Below are 24,046 nucleotides of genomic sequence, written 5' to 3'. Positions count from 1 at the left end.
ATGACATGTTCCAGATGGTTCCAGCATCGTTTGTGAACACGCTCTTACCGGTTCACCTTAACAATATCACGGCTGCTGAGGCAGAGGGGGGTGGTGGTGGTGTTTCAAAGGCTTCTGTTCCCCATCTTTCCAGAACCTCCACTGCTGTTCCTCCCTCTTCCCCCAAAACCTTTTAGCCCCCTGGTACCGCCCTGGTCCTCTGCTTTAACCGCTGTTCTTTCCCACTGCAGGGGAGAGCACGGCCATTCCTATTCTCACTGCTCTCTCCACAGACATAAGAGAAGACAATTCTGACAATATCCAATCCTCCTTTTGTGGACAGGGATAATTTAAAAATAGCCACTGATATATGCCCAGCGTTCCAGCCTGGAGGGGGGGGGGAGCAGAGTGGAGTTGGGGGGGGGGTTACTGCTGGCAGAGCCAATCCCTGCCCCTCTGCTATCCATAGCACCCAATCCAGAGTTCCTGAATTATCTGGGGGGGGGGATTAAAAGAAAGTTACTCATCCCTTACTTGTATATGGTCACAGCGCAGGCATTCTTGGGAGTCCTTCCCCCTGACGCGGAGCAGGGGGGTGGGGGGTTGAGGGTGAGGGGGGTGGGGGAAGCTTTTTAAAAACCCCTCCTTTGCCCTGGACCTTCCACTTTTGAATGACACAGGAAAACTTGTAACACTCCCTCTCTCCCTCTCTCCTGTCCTACCTCTCTCTCTCCTTGGGCTGCCTGCCTCTCTGCTTGGCTCAGAAATCCAGCTACCATTGAAGGGGGCAAAACAGAAGCAAAAGAAGAAGGAAAATACAAGGGGGGGGGAAAGGAGTGAAGGGGAAACAAAAGACACAAGAACAACCCAACTCTCTTTTGTGGATGTTAACTTTTCTTCCCCTCTACAGCTTCCAGTCGGGCCCGCTCTCTGCTTCTCTGATTTCTGGATAATATTTTTATTCTGTTCTGTTTGGGGGCGAATTGCCTTTGGATTCTGGGCAGAAAACTGTGAAGACCTTGGGAAGCAAAAGAGATTTATTTAGGTGGGCTTCTTCCCCCCACTCCGCCTCTGTCCAGCCAGGGCTGGTCAATTTCACCCTTTGCTAGTCGATTGCACCTCGCCCCAAGCAAGGGCTGGTTCCCTGCACGCGCCCGCCGGGCTTCGCGTTCCCAGTCAATTCCGCGCGCCTCCTCCGCCACAGGCAGCAACTTTCCAGCCTCCTCCGGAAGTCTTATTCGTCGTCGCCCCAACATGAACAGCAACAGCTACTACGACCAGGCCCCCCAGACCTATTACCAGGGCGAGGAGCAAGAAGAGATGCCCGCCACCGAGAAGGACTTGGCCGAGGACGCGCCCTGGAAGAAGATCCAGCAGAACACCTTCACCCGCTGGTGCAACGAGCACCTGAAATGCATGAGCAAGCGCATCGGGGACCTGCAGAAGGACCTGAGCGACGGCCTGAAGCTGATCTGCCTCCTGGAGGTGCTGAGCCAGAAGAAGATGTACCGAAAGTACCACGCGCGCCCCAACTTCAGGCAGATGAAGCTGGAGAACGTCTCCGTGGCGCTGGAGTTCCTGGACAGGGAGCACATCAAGCTGGTCTCCATCGGTGAGTCTGGGGGCGCCGCGGGAGGCGGGAGGAGGGGGCCCGGAGCCAGCGGTGGCCGGACGCAGGGACGCCCCGGCGGTCAGCCCTGGTTCCCCGGCCCCCGGGCCTCTCCCCTGCCCGGCGAGGGCTGGGGAAGGGGCCGGGGAGGGGCCGAGGCTGCACAGCCGAGAGGAGCCGGCGTGAGCCGCAGGCCGGTCTCGTGCGTGTATCGGGGCGAAAAGAGACCTGGCCGGGCGGGGGGCATTTGCGGCCGCGTTTGGTCCCAGAGGCTAAGATCGACAGAATCTGCCAGTGTCATGGGATGGGATACTGTCTTCTGATCGAATTCACGTGAGCTTCCTGGGTTACACAGAACTTTTGGTCTCAATAATAGCAACACTTGACAAGGAGTACAATTAGCAGCACGTAGTAAGGGTGGTGGTGGTGGGTCGCTTCAGAGATTCGGCTGTCAGGTTGGCTCCGAACGTTTACCTACGAAACAGGACGAATGGCGGCTTTTCTTGGACTAACCTCTGATGGATGGCATGCCAGCTTCCCGGGTTACACAGAACGCTTCTTAGTCATGGCTGAAATGTATTATATGGTTGTGTATATGAAGCAGCTGTTACTTGATTGCCCCGCCCAGCCCGGCCCCACAGAGAGCTAGAGCGTCAGGTTATATTTTCTTGGACCAGCTTCAGATGGGATGCAAATTCACTGGGTTATGGAGAAGTCCTCTTGACCATGTAAGATTAAATATATTGACTACACACCACACCCTACAGTGATTCAGAGCACAATCCTATGCATGTTTAGACAGAAAAGAAGTCCTGCAACTCCCAGTGTTCCCCAGCCAGCCACAGAGTAAATACTGTAACTACTGCTGATAATTGGTATAGCACTTTCTGTTCACAACAACTCTGTGAGGTAGGCTGCTGTTATTCTCATAGGACAGGTGGCAGAGAGCTGGTGTGGTGTAGTTACTTAGAGTCGGAGCTCTCAGCTAGAAATCACTCCTAAAAGCCTCAGACAATCTTAGCCAAGTCACTGCAACTTCACCCCTGCCCCATCTGCAGTGGGGCGATAATAGGACTAGTCTACTTTGCAAGTTTGTTGTGGCTGTGTATGTGAGGTGATCAATAACCCTACATGTACAAGGCAGTGTGTTTCTTATAACTCTCAACTCCCCTGGATATTGCAATGTGGGATGGAAGAACTCTTCATATGAGGGGCATGAACCGGAAGGACAATGGAAAGAGGAAATCAGTGTGAGAGACAGCAGTTTGTGTTTTAAAAGAAAGCTATGATTTGTGGACACAAAAGGGGATGCACAAAAGGAAAGAGCACTCTGTTGGTCCATTGGGGGGGGGGGATCACAATGGGACAATACCTTTATTAGGACCGACCAAAAATGTTACAAAACAGTGAGTGAGCTTTTAAGTTCTCCATAGATCTTCAGCAGCTGGATCTTGTGGGAAACTAGGGGGGCAAGGAACCAGTTCTTTCCCCGCCTTCCCTATTTTGCTTAACATCCAGCCTGATGAAGAATTCTGGAGGAAGTTGAAAGTTTGCTCACTTTGCTGTGACATTTTGGTTAGTCCTAATAACGGTATTACTCAACGGTGAATTTTGATTGGAGATGGTTGTCTTGTTGGAAAATCTGGGGATCTTGTAGAGCACTTTGGAATCTTTCTCTGTGTGGAAGAGAAATGTCCTGAAATCAAGACATCTTCTCTATCAGTCAGGGAGCCCCTAAAAAGTCTGGGTCAGACTGGGGTGCCTTGAGGTTTTTTGCTTCTGTCCTGGCAGACCACTTTGGCGACCATCAGCTGTTAGATGCAGTTGCAAGAAAATGGGAGAGGACGGAGGCCCAGGCAAAAGGCGGCAATGTTGCAAAGGGTCACAAGGCAAGAGGGTAGGATCAAGTGTAGGTTTGAATGAAGCAGATGACATGGAGTCTCTTGTGCTACCTTAACGACTGTCTTATGGACAACATGGCTACCCTTGCTTTTAATTTCTTGTGGCAGAAACTTTCGAAGTCTTAGGCAAGCCATGGTCACGTCCCGCAGCCCCTTGTCTGCAAATGGGGATAGTAACACTGGGGCTGTTCACACAACACGCTAACTCACACTCAGTGGTTGAATGTGGGTTGTTTTGAACCGTGGGTTGTTTGTTGAACCTTGGGTTAGTGTGTTGTCTGAATACAGCCAGGGTGGCTTGTTAACCATGCAAATGTGGCTTATTTTCTTGAACAAGCCACCTTGAGAAACCATGGTTTGTTGTTGGGTTGTTCAGGGTGCTTAACAAGCCATCCTGGCTGCATTCAGACAACATGCCAACCCACACTGAGGAAAACGTGCTATGGTCAGACAACATGCTAACCCGCGGTTCAACAAACAACCCACGGCTCAAAACAACCCACACTCAGCCACTGAGTGTGGCTCAGCGCTTTGTGTGAACACCCCCACAGTGCAAGAAGGTCTGTAATCGTGTGTGCGATGTCCTTTTCCACCCAAAGAAACCTGTTACTCTTCAAGGCACCACAAGAACTTGCTATTGTGGAAGGCACAGGGGTTGACTTGGGACTCTGGGGCCGCCTCAGGCTATTTTACTGCCCTGACCAAAAGCTGACTTTGCACCTTCTTGGCTACTGTACCCCTAGCACAGGCTTGCCCAGACTGGTGCCCTCAAGATGTCTTGAACTGCACCCAGAATTCCCAGCCAGCATGCATCAGTTCCTTGGTGTTTTTTAGCCCCTTTCCTTCCTGGCTCTGTGAGTGAATGGAGAGAGGTAAAGGGGTTGCAGTTGGGGAAATCCCCCATTGTCTCAAGGATCAGGGTGAGGAATTGTGTCCCCCCTTTTAATAATTAGCTCAGCATATCTTGAAATTTTGCTGCCCGAGGCAGCCAGTCGCCTGTACTGCCAGCTGGACTGGGCCTACGGAGTTTGGGAATTTCTCCTTGCTGACTTTTATTGCAGCAGCCTGCAAGCGTGATGTGTTTTACACAAAGTGCATCTTGGGCCAGCACGGCAATTCTTTGATGTTGTCCCTATGAGCCTTCCTAGGCTCAAGATTCAATGGTGCTTTATAGAATTATAAAAATAAATAGGCCAAGGGCAGTTCCCTGCCCCAAAGAGCTTCCAACCTGAATTTAGGTTGGGAGAAGACAACAGTGGGAGGAAACGAAAAGGTGTGTAGCGAAAGAAGCAAGAAGGAAGGAATAGGAGAGGCATTATTCTGTGCCAAAACCAGCCAAATTCAGCAGCCTGAATAAATAATACAAAGAATAATGAAGTTTGTGCACGCATTTGGTCCTTCTTCATAGTTTATTTGGCTTGGCATCTTCTCTAGTTGTGGGGTGGGGTTTGGTGACAAGGAGTTCTGCAAAACACTGAAACTCCACCCATTGACCTCACTCTGCTTCCCCCTCCACCCACCCCAGTTTCTCTATTGCCTTAGGCACTGTCTGCATGTTTAAATACCTCTTTCCTGCAACCATGAGGGCTGGTAACTTAAAAACAAGCCAATATATGCAATCGCAAAGGCAGCTGATATTTCCAGAATGGTGAATTCAGCAATCTCTGTACTGTGACAGCAAAAAGAGACACATAAGGATGAATGCAGAAAGCACAGCAGTGTACATTCCCTTGTACACCAACGTGCTGGGAAACCGTGATTGGCTGCAGCTTCCCAGCCCGTGCACGACACGGGTACATTTAGCGGGGCACACGCAAGTGTGATTGTCAGGTGAGATGATCTCCGTACAGATCCTATGCTCTTCTCCTCATGGAAGTATTTCTGGCTTGGAAAATGGAGTGGTTTCAGGCGTATGTGCACGCTGCACGCGCGTGCACACTGACAAAACCATAACCCATCCACCCAGTGTTCCCCCTGCCTCTTGCAGTCTGCCTTGCCTGAGGGCTGGCCAGAACTCCTCTCTTCCTTTGAAAGGAAACGTCTTGGACTGTGCAGAATGGGACGGACTTGAGCCAGCAGCAGGGTGGCAGTGGTGCGGAGGATATCTCCAGCTGCACATTTGACAGCAAGAATGGTTATTGTTATCCTTCCTTGGAGGAAGGGGCAAGCAGAGACAGGGCAGGGGCACTCAAAGGCCTTTCTGCCCGGTCGAGGCTCAGACCTCTGACCCCTGCCGCGATCCCAGGCCAAGGGTCCACTGTGCCTGCGTACCACGCAAGTAAAGGGGGAAAGCATTTGTGTGGTGCCAGCCTTGATAGAGTGCCACAGACCCCCTCCCCTCCCCCAGCTGAGCGTGGGAATTTCTCCTTCCGCTTCAGCCAATTAAGGTGTGGCGCATGGCGGCACAGTACAGCTGGCGCAATGGTCAACAACCAACTAATGCAGTGTGTCTGGGTGGCTGGCACTTGGGCCCCCCACGCCAGGCCTGGGCGGGCTCCTTTCGCGTTGCTGGTGGCCACTCCAGTGCCAAGCCAACGTGACCGGGAAGTGGCCCTGGATTTGAGCCTGGGAGAGGGGTGAAACCTTTGATTTGGGGCAAAAGTGACTGTTAACAGCTCTTCACAGAAGGGAGAAGACATTTCCCATTGGTGCTTCAGGGGATCCATCCTTTCCCTCAAGCGCCTTCAGGTTGGGACCCATTGATTATTAGGAGCAATTCACACTGATTAAGGGCGTAATCCTATGCATGTTTAGACAGAAGGAAGGCCTACAACTCCCAGCATAGCGGCTGGGGAATGCTGGGCATTGTGGGACTTCCCTCTGTCTAAACATGCATAGCACTGTGCCCTAAATGGCCTTTTCATGGCCCCGATCACTGGCATCGTGCAGTTGATGCGGAAGTCACAGCAACAGGTGTAGGACTGGCTGTGGAAAGGAGGGAGTAGATTTTTAATTGGCTGTGCTTGATGAAGGAAAGAGAGGTTAGAGTCCAGAATGGCTTGGACCGCCTGCTGTTTTGCTAAACTGTTACTTCCCGGGGACAGATTTGTAACTAAATAGATATTCTCAAATACATCCTGTTTCTTCCAAGGGAAAGTGACCTTGCACCAAAACGGAATGACATGCGCCCTGGAAAGCTGGGAAATGTTTTATGAGAAGTCTTTTGTGTTTCAAATGTTTTCAAATCTTGCTGTAGAAGGAATTAAGCTTTGTTGGATGCTTTGAGAACACTGATTCAAGGTATTTGTATACCTTGTTGTTCCTCAAAGCCTTCCAAGCCAAAGACATCTCCTGTATTTTTTTTTTAATTTATAGCAGCTTTAGGGCACAATCCTATGCATGTTTCGACAGACAAAAGTCCTACAACTCCCAGCATTCCCCAGCTAAGGAATGCTGGGAGTTGTAGGGCTTTTGTCTGTCTAAATGTGCATAGGATTGTGCCATTAGAAGCTCATCTCCTGGGTACTAAGTCTTCCTCACCCAGTGATATTTTTTCCAGTTTAACCCCCGCCCAGCTTCTTTTTTGTCCCATGGCTGAAAATATACAGGTACCTGTATGATACTTGTATGTTTTCTCCTCTGGGGCAAATAGCTTTTTTGGGGGGAGGGGAGTCATTTTAATTGACAGTATAGTGTAGGGGGGAAACATTAGCACCCCCTCATCCAGTGTCATGACCCTCCTCCAATTCAACCCCTCCCCCATGGCTGCTAAAAAAATTTAAACATCAGAGATAGATCCTCCCATAAGGCCATCACCATCCATGAGTGGGAGGCAGCTTGAAAAAGATTAGTTGGAGGATGTGCCTCTGAATGCTTGAATGCTGAGCGTTTGCTGCATTTCCACAGACAGTATTTCAACAACCTTCTAAACGGCCATGTAAAGCAGGCCAGGATTATTATCCCCATATTGTCAGCAGGAGAGACTGAGGCTGAGAGCACAGTGGCTTGCCTATGGCTACTGAGTGAGTTCATGTCAGAAGTTAATTTGGATCAGGAGCTTCCTGGTTTGGAGCTCGCTTTCTTAGCCCCGTTGCATGCCGCCTGAGCATTCCTGCAAAAAGGTTTTTCCAAGCAAATGCAAGGTGTTTGGAGGAGGGTTGTAGCTCGCTGGTAGCTGAGCACCTGCTCTGCATGCAGAAGTTCCCAGATTCGATCCCCAGCCTCTCCAGGTATGGCTAGGACAGAATCCTGCCTGAAACCCTGGAGAGCCGCTGCTGCCAGTCAGTGTCAACAATACTGGGCTAGATGGACCCAGGTATAAGGCAACTTTTGATGTTTCTAAATGACCAGAACCTGCTTGAAAATTATACTCTCCTTCCCCCTAATTTGTTCCAGCTTAAAATCAGCCCAACCACAGTTGGTGTGGCCATGTGCCCTCTTTTATGGGCCTCTATCTGAAGGGCTGCCCTGTCCAGTTCCAGTTCCAAGAGAAAGAATAATCAGAACTGTTGCCCATCCCCAGTTAGTGAGCACCTGGGCAGCAGACAGCAGGCAGAGATGCAGGCCACAGTCTTCCCCACTACAGTGAGATGCATGGTATTTCTCTTTCAATTATAGTCATTATTTCTAAATTGGTATCCATGCATGTAAATCAGCACATGCACATTTCATGCAAATCGCTGTCTTCTTTCTTTCTTTTGGTGATGCATTTCCTCATTTTGGGCTGATACTTAAGCAGCCACCCTACAAAATATCCTATCCCCTGGGGGGGGGGGCACACCCCTCTCATCAGCAGTGGCTCTTGTGTGGGGAGTGCGGCCCATTGGTTCTGCCCTTGGTATCAGTCACCTCTTCCTTTTTCTTCCTGGACAGTCGGACAAAATCGATGCCTTGACTGTCTTGTCTAGGCTGCCCCTCACCTTTGCAGCCATCACCTTCTGCAGTGCAAAATGCTGCTGGGTGTGCAAACATAGTTCTGAGTGCGCCCCCCCCCCAGTTCTCTCCTACCCAGGCCCCTGATAATATCATATCCAAGGAAGCAGTGACTGCATTTGGGAGCTGATTCCAAGCAGCTGTTCCTCTGCCTGTCTCTGTTCCCTGTTTGGCAAAAGCTGGGGGGTGGGGGGCAGGCAGTGTTGGGAGCTGGGACTTTTCTCCCCTTATCCAGAACATGAAAAGGCTTTGGCGAGCAAGCTGTGAAGCTGGGGCTGGCAAGGTGGGGGCGGGGGGGTATGCCCCAAATGCCTCCATGGTGCTTTCTAAGCCTGAACTTGCTCTTCTCTGAAATACTGCCCCCCCACACCAATAAGTGAGGTGAGCTCATTCTGGGGAAAGGGCGGTCTGGAGTGATGAGGAGTGGGGAAGGCTTTCTGAGCACAGATGTTCAACAGCCTGGCAGCTGGAATCGCAAAGGCAGACAGTCTGGAGCTAATTTGGGCAGGGGTGGGCTGGGCTGCTGGTGGTGGTGAGGTTAGAGTGTTGGAGAGAAGGAAAGAGGGGGAGTGCAGTGCAGGCCACTTCAGCAGTTCCCCATTTGATACATGGAAAGAGGGGCAGAATTGCCACAACACCTGCTTTCCCATACCAAACACCCCCCGCCCTCCGCACACACACAGTTATGTAGTGGCGAAGGCGCCCTTCTGCCTGCTATGGCCTTTATTTACCCACATGCAGGTCTCGGATTCTGACTGTGTGCAACGTGGGAGGGGTGGAGGTTCCAGTCACCAGCTCCCCCCCACCCCCCGGGCATGGCCCTTGTGCCTTTACTGGCTCTAGGAGCAGCAGGTGAAGCTTCCCCAACATGCAGAGGCAGCAATGGGGAAAGCATCACCTGCTGAATTTCTGCCTGTCATGCAGTTACAATAGGCACTTTGGTAGAGATGAGTTGGAGTCAGCTGCACATGCCCACTCCTTCTGGTGAATGCTTCGTGGTGTGCGGAGAACAAACCCGCCAGGGTGAGTACTATAAGGAGGGTACCCTAAGAAGGAAGACCAGGCCGGGACCTTGACTTTGCCCACCTACAGTCAGCAGACTGACCAGGAACACAGGTTACCTGGTCAGTCGCCCCCACTGTGGTGAGATGCATTGTATTTCTATTTAAATTGCAGTTATTATTTCAGTATTTGCATCTGTACATTCACATTAGCATATGCAACTGTTACGCAGATTGGTGCCCTCTTTTGTCCTCCCTTTTGGCGATGCAATGAGTAAGTGGCCACCCTAGACACGCGGTGTGCCCGTTTTAGGAACATGTGGACAGCCTACACCACTTGCTTGGAGGTGAAAGCAGCCTGTATTATTTAAGTCAGCTGTGTGGAACCTCTGGCAGCCACCAGGCTGGATTCCATTTCAGAGGAGCTCTCAGGGGCCGCATTCCTGTGGTGGGTCAGGCCAAAGGGATAGGGCCGAACTACCAGCATATTTTTGATCAAGGGCACAGTCCTATGCATGCTTAGGCAGGAAGAACTCCTGGCAGGCTGGGGAATGCCTGGAGTCGTAGGACGTTTTTCTGCCTAATCACGCATAGGATCGCACCGTAAAGCTCTTCCTGCCAGTAAGGAAGCCTTAGGAGAGGCATTTCCACCATTTACAATGGGGGGGGAAACAGTGCAAAAGCCAAAACTATCAATAAATGATTGTCAGGCAGGAGAAGGGGTGGGGCCAGAGGAAGGGGCGTGGCTATCTGGGGACCCAGGGAGGGCCAGACTGAAAACCCAGGTGGTCTGGATTTGTCCCACTGGCCTGACATTCAGCATCACTGGCTGAAGTAATCAATTAATTTAGGATACTTCTGACTCACCTTTCCCAGCGCTCCATGTGTCAGGTTGCCTGGACTCAGTCCTTAAGCGGCTTCTGGGCCTTTCAGAGTTCAGCTGGAAGCAAAGTTCTTTTATCAGATGCAGCTTTTTCTGATGGTGCCACAGCAACCAGGGAGAAGCTGCACTGGGCCAAATAAGAACAAAAGAGCATGAGGAGAGCCCTGCTGGGTCAGGCCAGGGGTCCCTCTCGTCCAGCATTCCGGTCACACAGTGGCCAACCAGCTGTCGACCAGGAACCCACGAGCAGGGCACGAGTGCAACAGCACCCTCCCGCCCATGTTCCCCAGCAACTGGTGGACATAGGCTCACTGCCTCTGGTACTGGAGGTCGCACGTAGCCATCAAGGCTAGTAGCCGTTGATAGCCTTCTCCAGGAATCTATCTAACCCCCTTTTAAGGCCATCCAAATGGGTGGTGTAGTCCTTCCTTTGATCTGTCCTGAATCTCCCACGAATGAGCTTCATGGGGTGACCCCAGTGGGTTCTAGCATTTCTCTCTTCTGTGCCACCATTCGGGGTACAGGGGGCTGTTCAGGCAGATCTTTCTATGTACCCCTTGCATTAGAACTGTTCTAACTGTGGCACCTAAGGATGCTAAGGGGAAGTACGGAGCCAGGCGTCCATGAAGGTTTGGGCCTCTCCTCCTTCAAGGCTCTCCCTAAGGCTCCACCCTCCCTTGTGGGTTTTTCTTAACCTTCCTAGCATCCATTCACCTGTTTTTCCATGAACACCTAAGCTCCCTCTACCCTGGGATTTAAGGGGGAACATATCTGGATGAGAAGTCTGTGATCGACCTCTCCATTTTCGAACATCATGTAGATTAGATCAGAACCAACCTGGCGCCCTCCAGATGTGTTGGACTGCAACCTCCATTGTTGGCCATGCTGGCTGGGAATGATGGGAGTTGCAGTCCAGCACATCTGGAGGGCGCCAGGGTGGGGAAGGCTGGACTCGAACATAAGAACAGCCCTGCCGGTCCACAAGTTCTGGAGGTGTCAGCAGCAGAGTCAGGTTTGCAGGGACAAGCTGGGTTCCTCCATCGATTTCTAAGGAGGAAGCCCAAATCGAAAGGCACCCCCAGCCTCTCTCCCCTTGGCTGGGGGACAAGATGCCTTCTTCTGCAGTTTGTAGCTCAAATGCCCTCCTGCCCATCACCCTGGACAGACAGGCTAAGGGACAGCCCCCTCCCAAGAAGCCCGCTTCCACGACCTGCCCTTGTGAGTGTATATTTGTGTGAAGACCCTCACCCCCTTCTCTAAGAAGCATCTGGCATTTCGGCACTAGCTGGGGGTATATATAGAAGGAGGGACCAGGTTTCCTCCAAGAGATTCCAGAGATGCCACGGCTCTCCAGCACAGTCTTTTGTGTTTCATTGTCTATCTTTGGTAATAGATTCTTCTTCCAGCCCTGTGGGAATTGTGGCGGGATGTCTAGCATCCTGGAGGCCATGAGACTGACCTATGAAGCAAGAAGTCCCTGGTGCAGGTGTGGCCTCTGTGGGAACCACGCTGAGTGGCCACAGGCAAGCTACTTTCCCCAGCCCACCCCATACAAATGCAGTCACAAAGCTCTCTTAGACGGAGTGAGACCTTGGCTCCAGTGGAGGCTGGTGGCTCCATGGTCAGTGGGACTGTGATTCCACTCTGGGTTTCAGTCAGAACCAGTCAGAACTGTAAGGGAGCTCTCCAAGGTGCGAAGCTCTTTTAGAGTTCTGACTGAAACCCAGAACAGATTCACTGGTCCACTGACATCAGAGCCACCAGCCGCCACCGCTTTGCTCCACCTTGCCCAAAGTTGTCTGCTCTAAGCGGAAGTGCCTCTCTAGTGCCCCGGCAGAGAGAGGGCCTTCGGAGCCCTGCGAGTGAAGATCCTCTTGATTAGAGTTGCCACAAATTGAACCTGAGACTGTGTGCATGCAAAATATGTGCTCTACCACTGAGTGATGGGTCCCCTCCCCCATTAAAGCCCCAGCCCCATCCGTCTGCCCTATGAGAAGGACAGTACTGGTCTACTTTACAGGGTCATTGCAAAGGTCATTGAGACATCTGAACACTGCAAAGTGTTACATCACTATCAAAGTGTGGTGTAGTGGCAAGAGTGTTGGACTAGGAGCTGGGAGTTCCGGGTTCTAGTCCCCACTCGGCCATGGAAGCTTACTAGGTGAGTCTGGGCCAGTCACACACTCTCAGCCCAACCCACCTCGCAGGGTTGTTGTTGTGAGGATAAAAGGGAAAGGAGGAGGATAATGTAAGCCGCCTTGGGTTCCTTGCAAGAGGAAAAAAGGCAGGGTATAAATGCAATAAATAAATAAAAATAAATAAATAATAAGTGTTATTATTTCATCCCCAGTCACACAGCGCATGCCCTTAGCAAGCATGCTACACCTGCTGCCAAGGTATCTGCTGCTCCTGGAGCTCAGATTTGATTAAGAATGTGTTTAGATTAGAGCTGGGTTTTGCTCAGGAAGTGCGGAACTGGCCTCGAGACATGGGCTCTAATAAGAGTGTTTCTGTGCATTTGCAGAGAGCATTGCTCTGCTCAATGAGAGTGACACTCTTTCCCCCACAGATCAGGGAAGGAGGGGCAGAGATTCCAGGCTGGAAATCCATCTTTTCAAAATAACGTCTTCTAGAACAGAAGTGCAAAAAGTGTGGCCTGAGGGCCCATGGGGGCCCCAAGCCCTGTCTGGCAGCCCCCAGAGCCTTAGGAAAAAGAAAAAGAGAAATGCTCCAGGAGAGGACTCTTTGGCTCCTGCCGTAGAAGCCTTGTTCCTCCATCCCTGGAGCATTCTAGGAAGCTTGAAGGCTCCTGCCTGCTTCCCAGGATGTTCTAGTAATGGCGTTTCTCTGGCAGGGGCCACAGAGTCTGTTCCTAGGGCTTTTTTCTCCCCTGCCCCTTGTTCTTTTTGCCCTGGGGGGCTGTGTGTGAGTGCATCATATGTTGAATGAGAGTTGTGTGTGCATGTGTGTATGGACACAGGCACACACGTTTGCTCCCCCCCCAAACACCCGATGTGGCCCTTGGGTCCAAAAAGTGTGTGCACCCATGTCCTGGAAGGTACCTTGCATCATTCTTACAGAGCAGGTTGGCTCCATCTCACGGGCCAAGAGGGTAATAAGGAGGAAGATCTCGAAAGGCACCTCTCCACACATGCAAGATGAATCCCCCCCACCCCAGCCCATCTGAAATCAGCAAGGTTGAATCATTGGAGTCTCTCTGGATGCCACAGCGCTCATGCCCAGTGGCAGCAGTTTCCCTTGTGGGCTCTTTGTTGCCGGGAGTGTCCTTGGCTTGGGGCTGGGTGTCTTTCAGGCTCAGGAGGACCGCTGCTCTCTAACTGTGCAGCTGGCCACGGGCGGGGTGGCGCTGGCATTTTCCAGAAACCCCAGATTTGAGCTGGAGGAGAAGGTGCCTCTAGCCAGCGGCCTGGAATCCAAGGAATTTCCTATCCTCCACGTCTTGCCCTCAGCTGTTGACCGAAGCTCCATCCATCCTTGTGTCTATGGAATGGTGGCCTGGACAGGTGTGGAGAGCTAACTGGGACTGTGGGACGGAGAGAGCTGGAAAACCTACAGCAACAGCCCCTCCTCGCTTAACCTGGGATCCATACAAGAGTGACGGAAGCCTTCTGGTCTGCTTCGATACTGTGTGGGTGGAGAAGATCTAGACCCAGAACTGATATGACATGGGTTGCATTGCGTTTCCCTCACAGCCAAATCCTGCATCAGAGCATGCAAGTTTGGGAGTTACACAGAGCAATACTTTAAGGAAGCTAGGGTAAAATGGCGACTTCTCAGGGTATTTGTTTCCCACGCATACATACATTTTTATTCATTGTCAGCCACTTTTCATGCATAAAACGTTGTCTCGCTCTTTTCAGCCTAAGAATTAGCTGTTTAACTTTTTTTCTTAATTGTGTGTGACTTGAAAGTTTGTGAACTCTGATACGATGCAAAAGTAATATTGGAGTGGAGGGGATCTGAGCACATAAGCAAAATGTAGTGGGGTCTGAATGGAGTCAGAAAGAGGGCAGAGTTGTTGTCAGGATGCATGAGGCACATAGCTTTCAGTTGCACAGCCTCTGCTTCGGCGCTGGTTTGGGCCTACAAGATAAAAAATCGCTGACCCATGTTTTTCTACACACTAAACATGATTGGGTGTGATATGAAGACAATGGGAGCATCCAGGGATAAAGTTAACTGAGACTCAACTTTTAAATCTCTGCCCCCTGCTATGAACAGGCTCATATATGTTTATTTTTGAGACTGTAAAGTTCTCAGGTTTGACTTTACCAACTCCTTTCGGGAGGGGGGGATTTGTGTGAAAGAAGCTTCCCCTCGCCCATAAATGAGAAATAGCCAGGTCACAGAAAACCCTAGAAGATTTGCCTTCTGTCTGATGTGACAACTTCTAATTTGTTCACATTCAAGCACATCAGTGCGCATGGCTTCTCTGGAGCACCACCCTTTCAGGGTGGCTCACTTGCCACAAGATAGAGGAGAACATGAACGCATGACCATGACTTGTATTTTTACTTTTTGCATTTCTGGACTAACATCAGTGTGTGTGTGTGTGTGTGTGTGTGTGTAATGCCAGGCAGAGATATGCACAACTTCCACATGCATTTGAAACGTGCATATTTTATCTTCAGGGATGATGCGCACATGACACATTATAACTAAGAAAAAGGGAGAAGGATGGGTTGTCACTTGTGCGTACATTTTCCTGTGACTCCTTGTAACTTGTGAAGTGGCTCCTGTTTTGTTTTGTTTAATGCGTTCTGTGTGTGCATGTGCCTATTTCGCATGAAGACTTCCCAGTGTAAAAATGCTGGTGTCATCATAAGAGAAAATTACCTTCACCCCCTGCGAAATAAACCTATGAATCCCTCGGAGGCTCCTCCCTGGACTCCCTTTACACTAGAGCTGGATCTCATCATTTGTCCACCCAATTCTATGCCATCTCCCCAGGAGACTGACTGGTAAAATCTGGTGGAGAGCCACCACGGCTCAGATATTCTCTGTTCCCAGCAGCAGTATGAAGAGCTGGATGTGCTTTACTGTGCTAGGCAAGAAGCACAGAGCAAATGAGCACTTTGCCTGCCTGGTCCACTGCCCTTACTAAGCCTCACACCCTTTCTTCCTCCCTCTGTTCCATGCAAGCCAATCTCCAGTGGGTTAATTTTGCTTCCACTTCCATCACCGGGTCTTGGGTCTTATAGCTTTCCCTGCCTGTTCTTTCAGCTGCCTCCCTCGCCTCATTTTCTTTTCCAAGGCCCAACTGCAGTGCCGAAGCAAGTTAAGCTGCCAGTCACTAGAGCAGGCAGTGTTATGAGAGGCAAAAAGGGGAAAGTGTGTGATCAGTGAAGTGCACTCCCGGGATACCTTCCGTATCAGAGGTGGCGTGCCTCTATATACCAATTGCTGAGAAACATTAGCAGAGGGGCGCTACTGCACTCATGTGCATCAGGCTGGCCACTGTGCAAACAGCATGCTGAACTGGAGAAGCCTTTGGTTTCATCCAACATGGCTCTGATTACGTACTTAACCTCTGAAGTGATACACGGGGTGCTGGTGTGTGTGCACCTCCTGGATTGTGCAATGAGAGGTCTGGGGTGGCCAAGTGCCTTGGACCAACCCTGCTTAGCCGTCCCTTCATGCTACCATCCCCAGTCTACCATCTTTAACGCTACCATCCCCAGTCCTGCTTGTCCGCCTCCCTGTTCTAAAGTAGACTGTATGCTCTGTAGGAAGGGGCTGTATCTTTTCTGGGCTCTGTACAGCACCTAGCACAGAGTTGGGCAACAGAGGCTCCACCGCAACCACATTGTGCTTGCATAGATAGGGCCTATTTGTCAACTCTCATTCAAAGCGAGTGCAATGCACAGTGCACATTGGCTCTTGAGTAGGACTGCTAGGCTCTGGTTTAGAAACTTCTGGCACCTGGGGTAGCGTTAAAAAGGGTTAGTGGTGAAGCTTAGGCAAATCTCACTGCTGGCCAGCAGGCAATGCCACACAGACACACGGACTGGCATTTGGGTGGTGGCGTTAATGTTTTGTATTCATGCTCAGGGCAACCTTGCACTGCATGATGAAAAATGGTTCTAGACCCATCGGCATGCTTCTGATAAAGATTAAAGCTCAGGGACTGGGTAGTGAATGGGGCTGTCAGTTTGCAGCAGGAGTTGGCTATGCTCAGCACTGACTGGCTGGTGCCGGTAACAACACCCATTAGTTTGGTAGTGTACTGCACATGCTCCAATCTTCAAGCATATGCAGAACTGAAAGAATGGAGCAGTAGTCCTACCAAAGTGAAGTGCCTCAGTGTTTATGGGCTCTGGAATGAGAAGCACATGTGAGCAAAACCAACCAACCCGAGAAAAATGGAAGGAAACTAGCCTTCTCTTTTAAATCCCTGCTTTACTGACCTAATTTTTGGTCGGTAGCCAGAAGTTGGGGGCGGTGGGGGGAATCCATTAGGCTTGACTGGACAAAACACACTCAGCCAGTGTTTCTGGCTCTATTTGTGGGGGGTTCTGGGCGCACAGCTAGAACAGGAAGCAACCCCCTGATACTCTTGCAAAGAAGGTGAGGCTGCTATTTTGGAACATAGGAGGATGAGTATCAAATGTTGAATGACAGAAGAGTTCCGCTGGGGACAGCAGACCCTGGAAGATGGTTGTGCAAGCGTGGGAAAGGGAAAAATCTTTGGAAAGTGGACAGGGAAGGAGATTCAGGCTGCCTATGAATGTACCTAAAAACTGGACTCCGTGTCCCCTTCCCCCTGCCCTCTGTAGCCCTTGCATATTTGTGCAATTAAAAGTTTGTTCAGCACCTTATTTCATTCCAAAGTGCTTCTTTAACAAAAAAAGGCAGAAAGATCTGGGGAGGAAAAGTCATTGTATCACCTTCCCCAAGCTGGCACCCACCAGATGTGGTGGAATACAACTCCCATCATCCTGGTGATGGGCCACTCCCAGTCCCCTGCCTGTTGTCCCTTCTTAGGGCTCTTTATCTTTAGACTGGGCTGGTGGAGGCCGGGGGCTCCGAGGTCAGTGGGGCGGTGAATCCTCTCCGGGTTTCAGCCAGAACCAGCCAGAACTCTGAGGGAGCTCTCCGAGGAGCAAAGTGAAAGCACCTCGGAGGGCTCCTTTCGAGTTCTGACTGAAACCCGGAGCAGATTCACCGCCCCACTGACCTCGGGCCATCAGCCTCTGCTGGACCGGGCAGCCCTTTAGGCAGGAGACCGTCCTCCGTAGGCCCACGGCCACCCAGCTGGAAGAGCTCGGGGGGCCCAACCATTTGGGGCTGCACTTTGGGATCTTCCTCAACCTGCCCAGCAGGAATCGTGGCAGCGCAGGCTCCCACGCACGCAAAGAATGCTCTTCAGAGCGATGCTGGTACCGGAACGGCAGGGCTGGGGGACGGGGGCAGTGTTTGGGGTATCCTGCCCTTGAGCTGGGCAGGTGCTGGGCAGGTGAGAGGAGGCCTGCCGAGTGTGGGAAGGGGAGTCAGACATTCCCGGACTGATCCGACTGTCTTTGGCCCCAGCTGGGCAAGGCCGCTCTCCGCTTGCAGAGGCAGCTGCCGGGAGCAGCTGCACAGGCCATTCTGGGCCTTTCGCCGCCTTCTTCCCAAAGCTGGAGCGGAGCAGGCCCCAGGCAGGGCGTTTCTGGAAACCTGGCTGGCCATAGAAGCCGCTGAGCCAGGTCTGGCCCCAGGCATCCCACCCCACCCCACCCCCCAGCAGCCATGCCCCAGGTTGCCAGATCTCCTTCTAGACCTGGGAGGGGGCAGAGCTTGAGTGGTGCTCAGGGGCGGTGCCTCGCAGTCCAGGGGGTGGAGCCTGGTTGGTGGGGCGGGGCCTGGTGGCTCCTGATGGGGCAGAGGCTGGAATCTGATTGTGCCTGGGGTCCCACAGGTAGATTCGGAGGGACACAAAGCAAAGGAGAAAAACTCTCAAGCCCAGCCTGCCTCCCCGGCAGGCCTGGGGTGGCCCAGTGTCCCGCTTTACAGGGGATAGTCCTCTGTCTGAAGGTCTGCCAGAGGGCTGTCCTCTCCAGTTCAGTTTTAAAGATAAAGAGCCGCAAGATTTGTGGTCCATCCGCAATGGCCACCTGGACAGCAAACGGAGCAGGCAGGCACACAGGTCATGTGGCCAGAGTCTTCCACACTAGGGTGAGATTTCCGGCATCTCTGTTTAGATTATAATAATTATTTCTAAATGTGCATCTATACCTATATTAGGATATGCACATTTGATACAAATTTGTGTTGTGTTGTGTTATTTATTTATTTATTTATCCTTTTTTTAGTGATGCATTTCCTCTTTTTTGGTGATTCATCAGCGGCTGCCCTATCCTGAGATTTTGCTTCTTCTCCAGGAGACCCTGCGAAGGAGCCTAAAGCCCTGAAACTTTGGGTAGAACCTGGAGACCTGGCAAATGTAATGCCCCCCCGCCCCCAATGTTGTCACTTGAGATGACAGTATCTTTCGGGGTGCCAATGATGGGAGCCGGCCCAGCATCCACCCTGACATGCTAACCTTCTCTGTGCAGAGAACTGATTTGGATGGTGGAGCATTCTGCCATGTGAGGGCCCCCTCACCCCCTGCCAACCTGGCATTTCAAGTGGTACAGGCCAGGAACGGATTTACCACTGCAGGAAGAATGGGGCCTAAGGGTGCAATCCTATGCATGCTTAGACAGAAATAAGTTCTATGACTCCCAGCATGTAGGACTTATTTCTGTCTAAACATGCATAGGATTGCAGCCTTAGTCTCTCTTAGCTGGCATTATTAGTCAGATCTTGCCTTGGATTTTTAGTGTTGCCATTGCACCGACTGCTACTTATATTTTTGTTAGATACTTTTATTTCCCCCCATCCCTTCAAGAACTTGGCTAAGAAAGAGTCCGGCTAGGTAATAAGCAGACATTTATTTATTTGTTATATTTTTAATCTGCCCAATAACAAACATTCTCCTGTTGGATTCCAAAAACTAAAAGAATACAGTAGAATATAAAACCATAAAAGCTAAAAGAATAAAATACAGTACAAAACAACAAACAGCAAAGGAATACATATAAAATATATAAATGCAGCCATAAAAACTAAAAAAAAACCCTGAACTGTAAAACGCCTGGGAGAAAAGAAAGGCTTTTGCCCGGCACCAAAAAGATGACAATGTAGGTGCCAGGCAAGCCCCCTTCGGGAGGATGTTTCATAAACAGGGTGCCACTGCTGAGAAGGCCCTTTCTCCTGTAGCAACCTGCCTAGCTTCCTATGGTGGGAGCACCCGAAGCAGGCTGTCCAAAGATGACCACAGGGTCTCAGCAGGCACATATAGGAGGAAATGTTCCTTTAAAACAGGGCTGGGCAACCAAAATTGGGTGAGAGGCCAGGTGACCACCCCATCCAGCTCTCTGTGCGCAGAATGATGTCAAAGGAGCATGGCCACCCCCATGACATAATTTGCTCCCCACAGGCACATAGAAAAAATTATCCTCCCGGCATCTCTGCTGGGAACTGGCTTTGCTGTGCACGGGGCATCTCCCCTTCAAGAAGGCCCATGAGCAGCACAGCTGCTTCATCTGCCCTGTGCGCTCTCTCACTCGACAGGATGCAGGGCATGCGTAGCTGGGCAGCCTGGCTTTGTTTGTCCTTTGCCTTCCTTGTGTGGGGAAGGCCAAGAATAAGTGAAGCCCACTCGTCCGGCACTTGCAGGAGCTCCCGCAAGCACTGGATAAGTGCGCACCTGTTGCTCCCCCAGTGCCCTTGTTATCTCCGATCTGTGATTGGAGATAACAAAGGGATTCCTCTGCTTGCCACCATTAGGAAGGGGAGTGGCACACAGGGGAATCCCTGTGTAATCTCCAACCACAGATCAGAGATAATATGCAGATTCTCTCCCCCGCCTCCTCCCAAAGCTCCTGATCTCCTCTAAGGTGCAGGTGGGGGTTGGAGAGGGGAGTGGGCGGGGCCTGGGGAGGCAACACAAGTCTTCAGAAGCCACCTGAGTGACCTACACAGGCCAGATTATGCCCACAGAGGTTGCTCACCCATGCTTTAAAATGAATTAATGGAGGCTAGCAGTTGAGCTGTGTTGGCAGTGGCATCCTCTAATGTGACGTTTCAGGGCAGATTTGGATGACGAACCCATCCAAGGAATTTGGAAGGAGAAAAAGAAAACGCGTGTCTATATGAGAACGGCAAGATGTCTTGGGCAGGGGTTCCGTATAAACCCCTGCCTGTTGCATTCGCATGAGATGGGAGAGGGGGATGTGTTTTCCTGGCCTGGAAAAGAGGATGTATTTGCAGGACGAATAATCCTCAGCATGCCTAGATTTAGTGCAAAACAGAAGAAGAGCTTTGATTAATCCAGCAGGCCAACGGAGCACAAGAGCTCACATTACAGATGCTTTGTCACTCTACGTCACAGGACCCATGGACAGGATGCTCTGTATCCCTGCTCCGTTGCCCCAGCAACAGCCCCCTCCCCTTCTTTCTTTCCCCCAGCAGTTCCCTGTCGGTCCCCTTCATCCTTTCCCAAGTGAATAGGGGACCACCCCTGCGCCAGCGGGGACGCCATTCGGGCAAAGCTTCCCCTTGGGAGTTGTGGCAAGAGATATGGATTTTTTTTGGTGAGGAGGGGCTCGGGAAAAGACTTCTGTGCCCATAGGCTGTGTCTGTGAGCTCACACGCGCACTCACAGTTGCAGCTGAGCTCATCTCTCCAGAGGGACTGAGGCATGGCTCACCTTTCGTTCACAGTTGCAGCTGGTTGACCTCAGTTCTCAGCTATGAGGCGGGCAGGCGGGCGGGCGGGCGGGGGGGTTCTGTGTGTGTGCATGTGGCGCGCGCGTGTGTGCGTGCGTGCACAGATTGGTAGAGGAGGAGGGGGAGGGCTGGTCCTCTGAATTTCCCACTTGCAAGAAACCCACATCTCAGAGCTGTGTCCTTGGCAGCATGTCCATCTGGTTTATTATCCTGCACTCTTCCTCCAAGGAGCTCAGGGTCCTCATTTTATCTTCACAACAACCCTGTGAGTTAGGATAGGATGTGAGATAGTGACCATACCCGAGATCACCCAGTGAACGTTAGGGATGAGCAGGGATTTGAACCTGGGTCATCCCAGTCCAAGCACAACACGCTAGCCAGGCCTTCCCCAGTCTGGTGCCTTCCAGGCATGTTGGACTACAAGCAGTGTGTTGGCTGGGGGTGATGGGAGTTGTAGTCCAACACAACTGGAGAGCACCAGGTTGAGGAAGGCTGCTCTAGCTGCTACACTACACTGCCTTCCTGTCTCTGGCCACTCTGCAAGCTTTCTCTTGTGAGAAGCAGGGCTGCCCAGCAGAGGTTTAGCAGGCCTCAGCTCCAGTGTCTGTTTTCAATGCAGCCCTGGAATTTGTCAAGGAATAATATAGCAAGAATACTTTGAGCATGTGCAGAGTGGTTTTCGAATCACAGCTAGTCCATGCACATTCTGGGATTCAGAAGCGAGCCTTCCAGGCAGGCCTCAGGTCTGGCCTCCTTTCAGAGAGCCAGCGCTGTGGGAAGCGGGAAGGTGAGCAAAAGGGCGCGCTCAGGCCCCGGACTCCCCCCACATCCACACCTGTGCCTGTGGGGAGACATTGTTCAGTATTCCCTCTGAGCACGCTGGAGCTGAGCTCATCTCTCCAGAGGGAGTGGGACACTGCTCACCTTTCGTTCTGGCTGGGGAGGGTTTTGCAGTCCAGCACATCTGGCGGGCACCAGCTTGGGGACGGCTGGTGTACCCAGAAGAACATAAGAGCCCCTGAGACGCGTCGTGGGGGAAGTGGCCCTTAAATCTTCTAGCAGAGCGTTGGGTTTGAGGGAGGCTCTTCCCCCTCCCCTGAATCCCCCTTCTCCCTTCATCTGGACACGGTTTCTTCAGCCCCCTTCCTTTGGCTGCACCTCCTGTCGGCTTCCCGTTGCAACTGAGAAAGTGAAGAAGTTTGTTCCAGGCCTGGAAGCCCTGGAGAAAGAAAAAGGAGGAAGCCTGCAAGGCAGGTGGGCAGTGAGGTTCCCCGGCTTTCCTCAGGGAGTAAGAGCTGGGCTGCAAGCTGCCACCCCCACACCCCACAACCGAGTCCCCGGTGTCATGATGTGGGGCCTGCCAAGTTGTTCAAGTCATGAAATAAGCTGTTAGAAATGCAGCACTGAACCCTGGGGAGCCAGGCTGGGGCAGGCCAGCTGTGCACAGACGTTGGGTGTGCCAAGATGTTCCCCACAGCATCGACCAGGAGCTCCTGCTTGCGTTCAGTCTTGGATGGCCGGGGGCTGTGTGTGTGTCTGTCCCACTCAATTGTTCTGCGCTCTCCAATCCCTGCACCCCAGCCTGACCCCCTTTCCCTCCCCAGACCCACTCTAATGCAGCTGGACGATGCCAACCTGTTCAAGAGAGAGCATCCTCCGTGTCACAGTTGGCTGCACACCCAAATGTGGCAATGCGTCCCCCTCTGGAGTGGAACAGGACAGCTGCGTGGCAGCCACATAGGACAGCTGCCCCATTGCGTGTGCGTAAAAGGAAATCGCAAGTGTGTGTGTGTTTGTGTTGTATATATCAGATACATGAAAATGGAATCTGTTCCTGGGGCCTCTTGTGTGGAAAATGGTTAAACTGGATTAAGGGGCAACAGGGTTTGGTGAACTTGTGCAGCCCCCTCCTGTGGGGGAGGCAGAACTCTGCCAGCTGGGGTCTCTGCAGACCCTCTCCTCAAATGCACCCTGTGGCTCCCAAGGGTTTTGATGCCCCCCGCAGTTGGAAAAAGAGCACACTTTTGCACAAACCATCGATGCGCAACACAACACCATATCCCTCTGTATCCATCGGCACTAATTGTGTGTGGAAGCACGGGGGGGGGGGGAGGGGAGAGGGGGAATAGCAGCTGTTTCCTTTTCTCCCCCCGCCCCGGGGCAGTCTGCTTAAGTCTAGCCCCCTCTCAAAGCTGGAACGAGGTCGGATTTGGGACTAGGGCTTGCAGCTGTCCTGGGAGGGGTGTGGGAGGAAGGAGAGAAAAACTTTGCTGGGGAGCAAAATGCAGGAGAAACATGAGCCCGTCCCACTCTGCAGCAGGCACACAACAAAAACAAAAACAGAGAAGCAGCAAAAGACACCAAACGGTGTCTTTGCACACGCAAACTCATTTCAAATGCACCCCAGTTTACTAAGATATGCTGAAGGCAAAGAGAACTCAGACGCAGGAATTGGGTCTCAGTTTGGTCCAGGCAGGCCTGGAATATGTGATGAACTAATAATAGGGAGAGGACATTGAGCAAGTGCAGAGTGCCTTTCCTTTGCTGTTGGGTAATCCATAGCCAGCCAGCTACACAGCCCCACCTGAGTTTAGTGCAGGCTTCCTGAGCCCGGCGGCCTCCAGAGGGGCTGGACTATGACTCCCATCACCCCCAGACAGAGCAGCCAACAGCTGGGGGTGATGGGAGCTGTAGTCCAGCCCCTCTGGAGGCTGCCGGGTTGGGGAAGGCTGGCGTGGTGAGAAGGGGCATGCAGGTCAGGGGACTCGGCTTCCACCAGGCTGCAGGCCAGAGGAACTCCTGGGCTGCTCTTGGTTTGATGAAGGAGGCGCGAGCTCACAGCCCCACACTCCCACCTCCGTGGGTCACCTTGGGGACGCTACCCAGCTCTGACCTCCGGCTGCGCTGCTGAGGTGGTGGCGGCTGGCTGCAGATGTGAAGCCCAGAAGAGCAGGGAACCGGGCAGCCATCACCTCCCACCCCGGCGCACTTTCTCTCTCCCCTCCCTTCCACCACAACACCCTGCC

At 51.9% G+C, this 24,046-nt stretch overlaps 1 protein-coding gene across 4 annotated transcripts in view; it reads left to right on the top strand.

Moving 5' to 3' along the window:
- Positions 1-1,233: 1,233 nt before the first annotated feature.
- The window catches only part of FLNC (filamin C), a 92,465-nt gene continuing 69,652 nt past the window's right edge, over positions 1,234-24,046 (top strand). For all 4 annotated transcript variants that reach the window (XM_084808908.1, XM_084808907.1, XM_084808906.1 and 1 more), the window contains exon 1: positions 1,234-1,591. In XM_084808908.1, coding sequence (XP_084665034.1) covers positions 1,234-1,591 — 358 coding nt within the window. The remainder of the gene's footprint in view (positions 1,592-24,046) is intronic.

The sequence above is a fragment of the Heloderma suspectum genome, chromosome 7 (genome assembly GCF_057233095.1).
Source record: "Heloderma suspectum isolate Gila_16-S chromosome 7, 16-S_ref, whole genome shotgun sequence".
NCBI lineage: Eukaryota > Metazoa > Chordata > Lepidosauria > Squamata > Helodermatidae > Heloderma > Heloderma suspectum.
This window is presented reverse-complemented; position numbering and strand designations above follow the sequence as displayed.